The following is a 13,737-nucleotide window of genomic DNA, read 5'->3' as shown; positions in this document are numbered from 1 at the left end:
GAAGAAGGGCTCAGCTCAGCCTGCTCCCTCTCCTTGTATGTGTCTAGGTCTAGAATGAGAGTCCAACCCTTTGCATGGGTGCACCGGGGGGTTTATATAGGCCTACCCCCCGGGGGTACAATGGTAATCCGACTGGGCGCGGGGCCCAGCTGTCTGTGACTATGCTCGCCGGCTTCTCCGCCGGCTTCTGGGGCCCGCTGGCTGGTGGGTCCCGCCGGCTGCCGGCTCCTGGGTCGACAGGCCGGCCCCACTAGCCAGGGCCTGGTCGGCAACTGGTTACTGTTACTTCGTGTCGTTGACGCAGGCTTGGTCGGAGTAAGCGTGGCTACAGTAACGCCGCCCTGGCGAGCGATTACTGTAGCCCCGCCGCATCTTGTCTCCTTAATGGGCGTCTCCTTCGAGGAGGGCGGCAGGCCGGCTACGCGAAGCCGGCCCTCTGTCTTGCCGGCTTGAGAGGGGGTGCGGCCTCCTTCGGCGTCTCTCTGCCCGAAGGGGCCCACCGCCTCGGGGGCCACGCTGGTGGCCCGTCGTGGATGGCGTCAGAGCCTCCGTGGCTACAGCGCCGCGCCGGGCGGGCCGCAGATGCCCGCACGACGCGCTGTACCATGCGTGCTCCGGGTTTTGGGGGTGGCAGGCTCGACTGTAGCCACGCCCCGCTTCATCATTGCGATGTGGACGCGTACATCGTGGGTACGGCGTTGACTGATTTATGGGAGCCGGCTTGGCAGTAGCCGGCCTTGCTGTAGCCGGCCCTGCCGTAGCCGGCCCTCCGCAGCCTTTTTTAGGAGGGTGAAAAGGCGGGCCGCCCTGAAGCCGGCCAGGAAGGTAGCCGGCTGGGGGAGGCGGCCCAAGCCTTGAGTCTTCTTATGAGCCGGATGGGCTCATAATTTTTTCTGAGGGGCCAGGGGAAGCCGGCTGGGCTACCCATGGCTATTTACCCCGACAATAGGGAATGACTTTCGTTCTCTTTCTATCTTCTGCCGTGGTCGGGCTTTGAGTCTTACTCAACTTCACACCTTGTAACACAGGCAAGACCTCTTTCTTTGACTGTTCCATTTTGAACTACTTCAAAATCTTGTCAAGGTATGTACTTATTAAAAAAAACTTATCAAGCGTCTTGATCTATCTCTTATAGATCTTGATGCTCAATATGTAAGCAGCTTCACCGAGGTCTTTCTTTGAAAAACTCCTTTCAAACACTCCTTTATGCTTTGCAGAATAATTCTACATTATTTCCGATCAACAATATGTCATTCACATATACTTATCAGAAATGTCGTAGTGCTCCCACTCACTTTCTTGTAAATACAGGCTTCACCGTAAGTCTGTATAAAACTATATGCTTTGATCAACTCATCAAAGCGTATATTCCAACTCCGAGATGCTTGCACCAGTCCATAGATGGATCGCTGGAGCTTGCACATTTTGTTAACACCTTTAGGATCGGCAAAACCTTCTAGTTGCATCGTATACAACTCTTCTTTAATAAATCCATTAAGGAATTCAGTTTTGTTTATCCATTTGCCAGATTTCATAAAATGCGGTAATTGCTAACATGATTCGGACAGACTCAAGCATAGATACGATTGAGAATCTCTCATCGTAGTCAACACCTTGAACTTGTCGAAAACCTTTTGCGACAATTCTAGCTTTGTAGATAATAACACTACTATCAGCGTCCGTCTTCCTCTTGAAGATCCATTTATTTTTATGGCTTGCCGATCATCGAGCAAATCCATCAAAGTCCATACTTTGTTCTCATACATGGATCATATCTCAGATTTCATGGCCTCAAACCATTTCGCGGAATCTGGGCTCATCATCGCTTCCTCATAGTTCGCAAGTTCGTCATGGTCTAGTAACATGACTTCTAGAACAGGATTACCGTACCACTCTGGTGCGGATCTCACTCTGGTTTACCTACGAGATTCGGTAGTAACTTGATCTGAAGTTTCCTGATCATTATCTTTAGCTTCCTCACTAATTGGTGTAGGTGTCGCAAAAACAGGTTTCTATGATGTACTACTTTCCAATAAGGGAGCAGGTACAGTTACCTCATCAAGTTCTACTTTCCTCCCACTCACATCTTTCGTGAGAAACTCCTTCTCTAGAAAGGATCCATTCTTAGCAACGAATGTCTTGCCTTCAGATCTGTGATAGAAGGTGTATCCAATAGTTTCCTTCGGATATCCTATGAAGACACATTTCTTCGATTTGGGTTTGAGCTTATCAGGTTGAAACCTTTTTCACATAAGCATTGCAACCTCAAACTTTAAGAAACGACAGTTTAGGTTTCTTGCCAAACCATAGTTCATACGGTGTCGTCTCAACGGATTTAGATGGTGCCCTATTTAATGTGAATGCAACTGTCTCTAATGCATAACCCCAAAACGATAGTGGTAGATCGGTAAGAGACATCATAGATCGCACCATATCTAATAAAGTACGGTTATGACGTTCGGACACACCATTACATTGTGGTGTTCCAGGTGGCGTGAGTAGTGAAACTATTTCACATTGTTTTTAACTGAAGGCCAAACTCGTAACTCAAATACTCTTCTCTACGATCAGATCGTAGAAACCTTATTTTTCTTGTTACGATGATTTTCCACTTCACTCTGAAATTCTTCGAACTTTTCAAATATTTTAGACTTATGTTTCATCAAGTAGATATACCCATATCTGCTCAAATCATCTGTGTAGGTAAAAAAATAATGATACCCGCTGCAAGCTTTAATATTCATCGAACCACATACATCAGTATGTCTGATTTCCAACAAATCTGTTGCTTGCTTCATTGTTCCGGAGAACGGCGTTTTAGTCATCTTTCCCAAAAGGCATGGTTCGCAATCATCAAGTGATTCATAATCAAGTGATTCCAAAAGTCCATCAGCATAGAGTTTCTTCATGCGCTTTACACCAATATGACTTAAACGGCAGTGCCACAAATAAGTTGCACTATCATTATTAACTTTGCATCTTTTGGCTTCAATATTATGAATATGTGTATCACTACGATCGAGATCCAACAAACCATTTTGTTGGTGTGTATAACCATAGAAGTTTTTATTCATGTAAACAGAACAACAATTATTCTCTAACTTAAATGAATAACCGTATTGCAATAATCATGATCAAATCATATTCATGCTCAACGCAAAGACCAAATAACACTTATTTAGTTTCAACACTAATCCCAAAAGTATAGGGAGAGTGCGATGATGATCATATCAATCTTGGAACCACTTCCAACAGACATCGTCACTTCACCCTTAACTAGTCTCTGTTTATTCTGCAACTCCCGTTTCGAGTTACTAATCTTAGCAACTGAAATAGTATCAAATACTGAGGGGTTGCTATAAACACTAGTAAAGTACACATCAATAAGATGTATATCAAATATACTTATGTTCACTTTGCCATCCTTCATATCCGCCAATCACTTGGGGTAGTTCCGTTTCTAGTGACCAGTCCCTTTGCAGTAGAAGCACTTAGTCTCAGGCTTAGGACCAGACTTGGGCTTCTTCACTTGAGCAGCAAATTGCTTGCTGTTCTTCTTGAAGTTCCCCTTCTTCCCTCTGCCCTTTTCTTGAAACTAGTGGTCTTGTCTACCATCAACACTTGATGTTTTTCTCGATTTCTACCTTCGTCGATTTCAGCATCACGAAGAGCTTGGGAATTACTTTTGTCATTCCTTGCATATTATAGTTCATCACGAAGTTCTACTAACTTGGTGATGGTGACTAGAGAATTCTGTCAATCACTATTTTATCTGGAAGATTAACTCCCACTTGATTCAAGCGATTGTAGTACCCAGACAATCTGAGCACATGCTCACTAATTGAGCGATTCTCCTCCATCTTTTAGCTATAGAACTTGTTGGAGACTTCATATCTCTCAACTCGGGTACTTGCTTGAAATATTAACTTCAACTCCTGGAACATCTCATATGGTCCATGACGTTCAAAACGTCTTTGATGTCCCGATTATAAGCTGTTAAGCATGGTGCACTAAACTATCAAGTAGTCATCATATTGAGCTAGCCAAACGTTCATAACGTCTGCATCTGCTCCTGCAATAGGTCTGTCACCTAGCGGTGCATCAAGGACATAATTCTTCTGTGCAGCAATGAGGATAAACCTCAGATCACGGATCCAATCCGCATCATTGCTACTAACATCTTTCAACACAATTTTCTCTAGGAACATATCAAAATAAACACAGGGAAGCAATAACGCGAGCTATTGATCTACAACATAATTTGCAAAATACTATCAGGACTAAGTTCATGATAAATTTAAGTTCAATTAATCATATTACTTAAAGAACTCCCACTTAGATAGACATCCCTCTAATCCTCTAAGTGATCACGTGATCCAAATCAACTAAACCATGTCCGATCATCACGTGAGATGGAGTAGTTTCATTGGTGAACTTCACTATGTTGATCATATCTACTATATGATTCACGCCCGACCTTTCGGTCTCCGTGTTCCGAGGCCATATCTGCATATGCTTGGCTCGTCAAGTATAACCTGAGTATTCCGCGCGTGCAACTGTTTTGCACCCGTTGTATTTGAACGTAGAGCCTATCACACCCGATCATCACGTGGTGTCTCAGCACGAAGAACTTTCGCAATGGTGCATACTCGGGGAGAACACTTCTTGATAATTTTAGTGAGAGATCATCTTATAATGCTACCGTCAATCAAAGCAAGGTAAGATGCATAAAAGATAAACATCACATGCAATCAATATAACTGATATGATATGGCAATCATCATCTTGTGCCTGTGATCTCCATCTCCGAAGCACCGTCATGATCACCATCGTCACCGGCGTGACACCTTGATCTCCATCATAGCATCATTGTCGTCTCGCCAATTTTATGCTTCCACGACTATCACTGCCGCTTAGTGATAAAGTAAAGCATTACAGCGCGATTGCATTGCATACAATAAAGCGACAACCATATGGCTCCTGCCAGTTGCCGATAACTCGGTTACAAAACATGATCATCTCATACAATAAAAATCAGCATCATGTCTTAACCATATCACATCACAACATGCCCTGCAAAAACAAGTTAGACGTCCTCTACTTTGTTGTTGCAAGTTTTACGTGGCTGCTACGGGCTTAAGCAAGAACCAATCTTACCTACGCATCAAAACCACAACGATAGTTTGTCAAGTTGATGCCGTTTTAACCTTCGCAAGGACCGGGCGTAGCCACACTCGGTTCAACTAAAGTTGGAGAAATAGTCACCCGCAAGCCACCTATGTGCAAAGCACGTCGGGAGAACCGGTCTCGCGTAAGCGTACGCGTCATGTCAGTCTGGGCCGCTTCATCCAACAATAGCGCCGAACCAAAGTATGACATGCTGGTAGGCAGTATTACGTATATCGCCCACAACTCACTTGTGTTCTACTCGTGCATATAACATCAAACCATAAAACCTAGGCTCGGATGCCACTGTTGGGGAACGTAGTAATTTCAAAAAATTTCCTACGCACACGCAAGATCATGGTGATGCATAGCAACGAGAGGGGAGAGTGTTGTCTACGTACCCTCGTAGACCGAAGCGGAAGCATTGACGCAACGTAGAGGAAGTAGTCGTACGTCTTCCCGGTCCAACCGATCCAAGAACCGTTACTCCGGCACCTCCGAGTTCTTGGCACACGTTCAGCTCGATGACGCTCCCCGGGCTCCGATCCAGCAAAGCTTCGGGGAGGAGTTCCGTCAGCACGACGGCGCGGTGACGATCTTGATGTTCAACTGTCGCAGGGCTTCGCCTAAGCACCGCTACAATATGATCGAGGTGTAATATCGTGGAGGGGGCCACCGCACATGGCTAAGGAACGATCACGAAGATCAACTTGTGTTCTCTGGGGTGCCCCCTGCCCCCGTATATAAAGGCTCAAAGGGGGGGTGCGGCCGGCCTGGAGAGGCGCGCCAGGAGGAGTCCTACTCCCTCCGGGAGTAGGACTCCCCCCCCCAATCCTAGTTGGAATAGGATTCGCGAGGTGGAAAAGAGAGAGAGAGAGAGAGAAGGAGGGGGGGCGCCGGCCCCCTCTCTCCTTGTCCTATTCGGACTAGGGGGGGAGGGGCGCGCGGCCCAGCCCTGGCCGCCTCTCCTCTTCTTCCACTAAGGCCCACTAAGGCCCATATAGCTCCCGGGGGGTTCCGGTAACCTCCCGGTACTCCAGTAAAATCCCAGTTTCACCCGGAACACTTCCGATATCCAAACATAGGCTTCCAATATATCAACCTTTATGTCTCGACCATTTCGAGACTCCTCGTCACGTCCGTGATCTCATCCGGGACTCCGAACATCCTTCGGTACATCAAAACGTATAAACTCATAATATAACTGTCATCGAAACCTTAAGCGTGCGGACCCTACGGGTTCGAGAACAATGTAGACATGACCGAGACATGTCTCCGGTCAATAACCAATAGCGGGACCTGGATGCCCATATTGGCTCCTACATATTCTACGAAGATCTTTATCGGTCAGACCGCATAACAACATACGTTTGTTCCCTTTGTCATCGGTATGTTACTTGCCCGAGATTCGATCGTCGGTATCCAATACCTAGTTCAATCTCGTTACCGGCAAGTCTCTTTACTCGTTCCGTAATACATCATCCTGCAACTAACTCATTAGTTGCAATGCTTGCAAGGCTTAAGTGATGTGCATTACCGAGAGGGCCCTGAGATACCTCTCCGACGATCGGAGTGACAAATCCTAATCTCGAAATACGTCAACCCAACATGTACCTTTGGAGACACCTGTAGAGTACCTTTATAATCACCCAGTTACGTTGTGACATTTGGTAGCACACAAAGTGTTCCTCCGGCACACGGGAGTTACATAATCTCATAGTCATAGGAACATGTATAAGTCATGAAGAAAGCAATAGCAACAAACTAAACGATCAAGTGCTAAGCTAACGGAATGGGTCAAGTCAATCAGATCATCCATCTAATGATGTGATCCCATTAATCAAATAACAACTCTTTGTCTATGGATAGGAAACATAACCATCTTTAATTAATGAGCTAGTCAAGTAGAGGCATACTAGTGACACTCTGTTTGTCTATGTATTCACACATGTATTATGTTTTCGGTTAATACAATTCTAGCATGAATACTAAACATTTATCATGATATAAGGAAATAAATAATAACTTTATTATTGCCTCTAGGGCATATTTCCTCCAGCTATGGCATTGGGTTCGTTGACCCAAATACCATTAATGAATACACATGGAAAATAGATCCATATCACGAAAAAAGTGTAGGGAAAAGCATGCTACAGTTCTTCAAGGAACTCAAATACAATGAAGATATACTATTTCCTTACAACTTCCAGTGAGTCACACTATCTTGTACTATAAATTCTGTTTTTCCCTACTAGCTATAGCTACATATTTTTGCTTAAATATGCCCGCTTAATTAAGACATGTAAACGTGTGTGCATGCAGATTTCACTGAATCTTGTTAATCATTAAAATTAATGAAGGAACAGTTGAAGTACTAGACTCACTAATTAAGAAAGCAAGTGACTACACCATCGTGAAGGGATAGTCAACACGGAATTTCAATCATTATTAACTATATCTCGGCCTATTTAATTAGTTCGTCATTTCCTGATAACAACTATTTAATAACCCATTTATTCATTTTTTTTGTCGGCGGGCAGGGCTTGTGCAAAGTTCATTAGGGTCACTCCAGGCCTATGGAAACAAAGTCTGAAATGATATCAATCCAAGGTAAGTAATTAAGTAGTACCAGTTGGTGTCACCAACCGGTATTAAAATGTTGGGGCGCCCCACTGGAGCTGCTCCAGCTCTTCGGCGCCGCCTCGCTCGGCAGTATCGGCTCGGACGCACCGCTCTCCTTGCTCTGGCGCCTGGCCGCCGACTTCCTCGGCATGGTACGCTTCTGTATCCACTCGGCCACCTTCCCGCGCGCCATGAAACCAATCCAAGCTGACTGAATTAACGATCTCGACAGGATCCAGTGAGTCTCGGCTGCTTCTTGTTGCTTGTCTAATACAGCTCTGCACTGCACGTCTGACCTCCTCCTCCTACTCGTCTCGCCCGAGCTTTATATGTTGCGACGCCAACGCGAGCTGACGACGCCGCCGGTCTGAGTGCGTAGACTAGTACGTACCGGTTCATGTATGGAAATGGATTCCAGGTCAAACAGAGGCCTGCTCAATAAACAAATGCCTGCTGAGGTTGACGGCGCTGGGGTTTGCTTGGAAGATTATTCTGATCTGGAAAACTGCTGGCGTTGTCAGCTCAAATGTTGGATTCATTAATGAAGATGTCTCGTTAGTTTGTTACTTAAGCTTCCCCCGCAAAAAAAAAAGTTAGCTAAGCTCATTATTGTTGTTTGATAGCAGAGTATATGGCGCTCATGTACTAGAAGAACATTGTTTGACTGTAATGATGACAGGAGGGATGACGCTCGCTAACATGCAAGTGGATTATTGTAGGATTGTTCTTTTTTTTTGCTTCTAGGAACTCATTGTTCCTTTTCGCTTCTAGAAACTCATAGTTCTTTTTTTCTTCTAGAAACTCAGCGTTCCGGTGTGTGTGTTAACAATGAACCACATCATGACAGCTAGGTGTTGAATCGGTCAATTTTTTGTGTGTGAAAGAGAGAGCAGCACAACGAACAACACTTTAGGCAGAGACGACGCGATTCGTTAGGGCCGAGGGTTGACCGGTCTCCTCTGATTTCAATAAAATTACACTGAAAGTGAAAATCAAGGCGTTCCCGGATGTGGGATGGATGTCCAACTTTCTTCATCGCCTTGCTCTTCAAAACGGTGATTTGATCTCGTATTCGCTGCCACGGGTAAAAACTCTGCTCAGTTTGCACGTAATTTTAAGTTGTAATGCATAGACCCAGGAAACCAGACTAAAACGCCCTGACCAAGGCATGGGTCCGGTGTCTGAGTCACCCCTAGTGGCCCTGTGAGCTGTAACACTGTAAACTTAACTGTTGTATGTCTTCTACTGAAAAAGCCCGACCGAGCCCTCGTGGGCCCGTAAAGCTCCCGCCCTCGCGCTGCTGCCGGCACGCCGTCGATGCCGACGCCCCATATTCGAGCCGCTCCTTCTCGTCATCGCGCCGCAGACAATGAGGCGACGCCGGGGGCCGGCCCGCTAGGACCCAGAAGGGGCCTGCCGGGCCCAGATCTAGGCCGGAGTCGCGACGACAGCCACCCGGCACCACCACGTCGCCCCACCGCCAAGGAGCAGCGCCGACACCACGCCTGCCGTCGGCCGCCGCCACAGGGCCGCCGGACCGCAGCCAAGCCGGGCTGCACCGCCGCCGCCTCTCTGCCCCGGGAAGGGAGCACGGGCGCGCGGGGACGAGAAGGCCCGCCGCCGCCGGTACCTCCCGGGCCAGCGCCGGGGGCGACCGCCGGCGGCGGCGGGAGGAGACGGGGGAGGAGAGGGCGAGCTGGAGAGGAGCTCGAGCTCCGCCCCGGCCACCTCCCAGGAAGGCGGCGCGAGGCGGATCTGGACGGGGGAAGGGGGAGGGAGGAAGGGGACGGAGGCGGGGCCCGCGGCCGGCGGCGGCGGGAGGGGAAGGGGCGGAACCCTAGCTACCTAGTCGCGGGAGCCCAGGCCGTCCTGTTGTATGTCTTCTACCCCCCAATTCCAATGAAAAGATGCGCTCACAGAATTTTCATCAAAAAAAAAAATCTATTGTACGCACTAATTTCGTACATGGTCTATGCTACACCAAACAGAGCATCAACCGTTATTCAAAATGGCGTGGATGCGGCTGGAGCGCGTAGCTAGGAAGGTTTTCACCCAACCTGGGTGGCAACGTAATCTCCGGATCGGTTCATCATCTCTTTAGGCATAGGCATAGTGTTGGTCTTTTATGACTTTAATGACGCTAATATGTTGGTCTTTTTTCTTTCTTGTGTCATACTACCCACGATGGTTGTGTACGTCCTAGTTATATAGAGGCTGGGTGTTACACATTATGTTTTGTATTCGCTTGATGCTACATTTTGAATTAATAAAAGCGGCCTTTATCGAAAAATTCGCTAAGATGTTGTCAAAATGATGGCTTCAGACTTACTGATGTAATACTTTATAAGATCTCTGTGAATAATTAATAAAATGCATGTATGCATCTCTTAGATAGAGAGGCTGGAGGTCATTTCTCTTTTTAGAAAAAAAAACCCCAAAAAATTCACTGCCACTGGAATGTCTGACATCGATGGAGAACTCACCGGCCGTTACTTTGGGTCGGGAGATGCTCACGGCACACCATGATGAGTGCTGAAAGAAAGATGCCAACAATATACCCCAAAACCTGTGTATGTATTTTATGTTTTTATTGATAGTTGGCCAACATTTTTTTAGGTGAATAATCAGGAAACTTTAGTATATGAGATTGGCCTTATCCAAAAGAGAAAAGAAATCAAAGCTAAAATGGAGGAAAAAGCAAAGACAGAAGATATAAAAATCCAAAAGAGAAGATATGCACGTCCAAGCAACGGGCCACGCCTCTGAGCTGCCAGGCCGGACACCGTCTGTGGGATGCAGCGGTAGCACACGACATGGTGATTCTCCTACATGCTTCCAACTACCAATGTTTCTTTTACTCCCTCGGTTCTAAATTACTTGAAATTCTAGATTTGTCCTAAGTCGAATGTTTTCAAATGTACCTACAACACCGAAGTTCGACCGCAGCAGCTCCGGGAGAAGGCATGGCCATGGAGCGATTGTAGTGTCATTGTGCAGAAAATAGAAGAAGACATGCACTGTTTTCTTTTTCCATATTAGCCATGAGATTCTTCCCCATCCGTCTCGTTATGCTGCCGAAATTTTCTATCGAATTTCTCACGACCTGTCGAAATTTTGGCCTTGTTTCTAAGAAAACAAAAGCTTTAGGATGTTGACTGCAAGATGTTAGGACCTGCCCGCAATTCCATTCATGGTAATAACAAAAGGGTGTGTTTGTTAAGAATTGCTCAACAAAGTTTGGATAAATGTGTTGGTTTCATTCCCTATTTTTTTTTGCCAGTGATGGAAGCCAAGTGTTTGTTTTGAAGAAGCGTCCGTCATTTTTCGTTGCCCCGCCCCTTGTCTCCATTTTGCGCGTCCATGCCAACATCACCACGGGTCCAACAACAATGATCATTTTTTTTAACATCAGTACACACGCAAGCGCTTATATATTTGTGCATACACTCACCCTTATGAACGCACACACGCACATCCTACCTCTATGAGCATCTTCAAGAGACTGAGCCGGCATATCATCTTGAGATTTACGAAGTCACTGTAGACGCCTCGTCGTCGACGGAAACGTCTCCTCCCACTGAAAGCGTATCGTCGGAAATCTTGAAAAATATCCAGAAATAATGCGAGCACTAGGACTTGAACCTTGGTGGTTCACGCCAAGGTTCAAGTCTCAGTGCTCGCATTATTGCTCGATTTATTTTAAGATTTACCTCTATACCTCTAACCATCGTTGAAATATCATTGTCCCTCTAACCATTCACCAAGATGTTGGGATCCCAACAGACATCGATCCTTGCTGGAATTACCCTTGCTCTAGAATGTTGCGACCTGCCTATCCAAGTGGAGATAAACAGACTGTACTCCGAGTCAGTACGTCGATCGTATCCGTACTGTGATCCGATCCCTGCTTTTTATTTGAAGAATCGTTTCTTATGTAGTAGTACGAGAGGCCGGGCACGGATCACAAGTGAATCGACTTTCCGAGCTATGAACTGACACATATTGATCGGAATCGAAACGAACTTCTGTTTTTTGTAACCTAACGGGCATATAGTTATACGGACACGGAGTTCCAATTTTACCGCTGAGTTCATTCATATAGTAGCAAAGTTCGAATCTCGATCCCCTGCCTTGCCACACGCGTCCCGCTTCCGGTCCGCCGACTTTCCGCCCCGTCAGACCGTGTCCAGGAGCCGGAGGCGTGGTGTTGGGCGTCGTTCCGCGCGTTCCAGGCTTCACGCGGCCAGGCAAGCTACTTGCCGGAAAAAGAGGAGGAAAACTCCGGCCGCCGCGCCATGTCAATTCCAGCGCCGCTGGAGGATGAGGACCTCCTCCGGGAGATTTTCCTCCGGCTCCCTCCGCTGCCGTCAACACTCTCCCGCGCCTCCCTCGTATGCGCGCGCTGGCGCCGCATCCTCTCCGATCCCCGCTTCCTCCGCCGTTTCAGCAGACACCACCCGGAACCTCCTCTCTTGGGCTTCTTCAAAGGGTTTCGTCTCAGATATTCCGCTTTCACTCCCATCTTGGACCCGCCCGACCGCATCCCCGACGAACGCTTCTTTGATCGGTTTCTTCACAGCTTGAGGAGACATCCTCCGTTGGGTTTCTCCAAAGGGTCTCTTGTGATCACTCCCATCTTCACTCCCGTCTTCGACCCGCCCAATCGCATCCCGGCCCAACGCTTGTTTGTGCCAGAGCACGGGGTGGATTGGGAATTACTTGGCTGCCGCCACGGCCTCGCCGTCATGCTCAGTGAGTCTCTGTGCGAGGTCTTCGTGTGGGATCCCCTCAACGGCCAGCAGCACCGCGTGCCTTTTCCACCAGAGCTCCGTGACGTCAAAAGGGAGAGTTTCTGTTTGTGCAGCGCCACGGTGATGTGTGCTGACGATCAAGATGGGCATGTGCACCAGGATTGCTTCCTCAGCCCGGCCTTCAAATTGGTCTTGATCTGCACCAGTAGAGACTTGAAGACATCATTCTCTTGTGTCTATGAATCGGCGTCAGGTGTATGGGGGAATATTGTCTCAACGTCGACTACAGATATGGTTCTGACACTAAGGCCTGGCATCCTCATCGGGAAAACAGTTTACTGGTTGTTTCATGGACGCGAAATCCTTGCATTTGATACTGAAAGGCAGACCCTTCGTGTCATCGAGATTCCCGCAGAGGCCCAACATGTCAACAGCTGGTCCTTTCAGCTCCTACGGACAGATGACGATAGTGTTCTTGGCCTCGCCGTTAAGTCGAAACCGGGCATTCATATGTGGGAGGGCATTCATATATGGGAGAGGAAACTGAACTCTGATGGTCTTGCCGGATGGGTGCTTATGCAGAAAATCAATCAATTGGAGGGGATCTTTTCTTGCGCCTTCAGAAATGCAGAGATGGTGGGGTATGACGAGGAGTTAAATGTGATGATTCTGTCTACGTACAGTGGCGACTTCATGCTCCGCCTTAAGTCGATGCAGATCAGATTAATTTCTAAAACGGATGGGTGGGCTCATACGGTTTACTATCCCTACAGAAATTTCTACACTGCAGGTAATACCTCTGTACCTCATTTGTAACAATTAAGATCAGTTCCAATTACTATTGATATGTGTTTGTTGTACTAGTGTTCATGTGATGTGAGTAATTGTGTACTCCATGTAAATAGTATAGTGAAACCATCTAATCTTTGAAAAATAGTTACTCTCGATTGGATTATTAAAGCTTGAGTTACGTTTTTTCACTCAATCTATCTCCTTGCAAGACAATGTTTCTCTTATTTGTTCTTCATACTAATCATCAATTCATGGCGGCATGTACTTTTTCATCGGAAAATAATACTACTTCTTCAAATTCGAGCAATAACAAGTAAGGCTCAATTTGAGCAGACTGAGTTTTTCCAATTTGTTCATATTTTCTTTCAGCTATATTTGGCGTTAACCTGTACATAGTCTCTGCACT

The 13,737-nt window shown here is 46.7% G+C and overlaps 1 protein-coding gene across 1 annotated transcript; it reads left to right on the top strand.

Annotated features, from left to right (window-relative positions):
- Positions 1–12,083: 12,083 nt before the first annotated feature.
- Positions 12,084–13,414, top strand: LOC123130061 (uncharacterized). The gene has a single exon (XM_044550017.1). It carries the CDS (start codon positions 12,084–12,086, stop codon positions 13,353–13,355), a length of 1,272 nt encoding a protein of 423 aa, XP_044405952.1. The 3' UTR covers positions 13,356–13,414.
- Positions 13,415–13,737: the final 323 nt, after the last annotated feature.

The sequence above is a fragment of the Triticum aestivum genome, chromosome 6A, assembly GCF_018294505.1.
Source record: "Triticum aestivum cultivar Chinese Spring chromosome 6A, IWGSC CS RefSeq v2.1, whole genome shotgun sequence".
In the NCBI taxonomy this organism is placed as follows: domain Eukaryota; kingdom Viridiplantae; phylum Streptophyta; class Magnoliopsida; order Poales; family Poaceae; genus Triticum; species Triticum aestivum.
The sequence above is the reverse complement of the archived record's forward strand: the minus strand, read 5'-3'. Positions and strand labels throughout refer to the sequence as shown.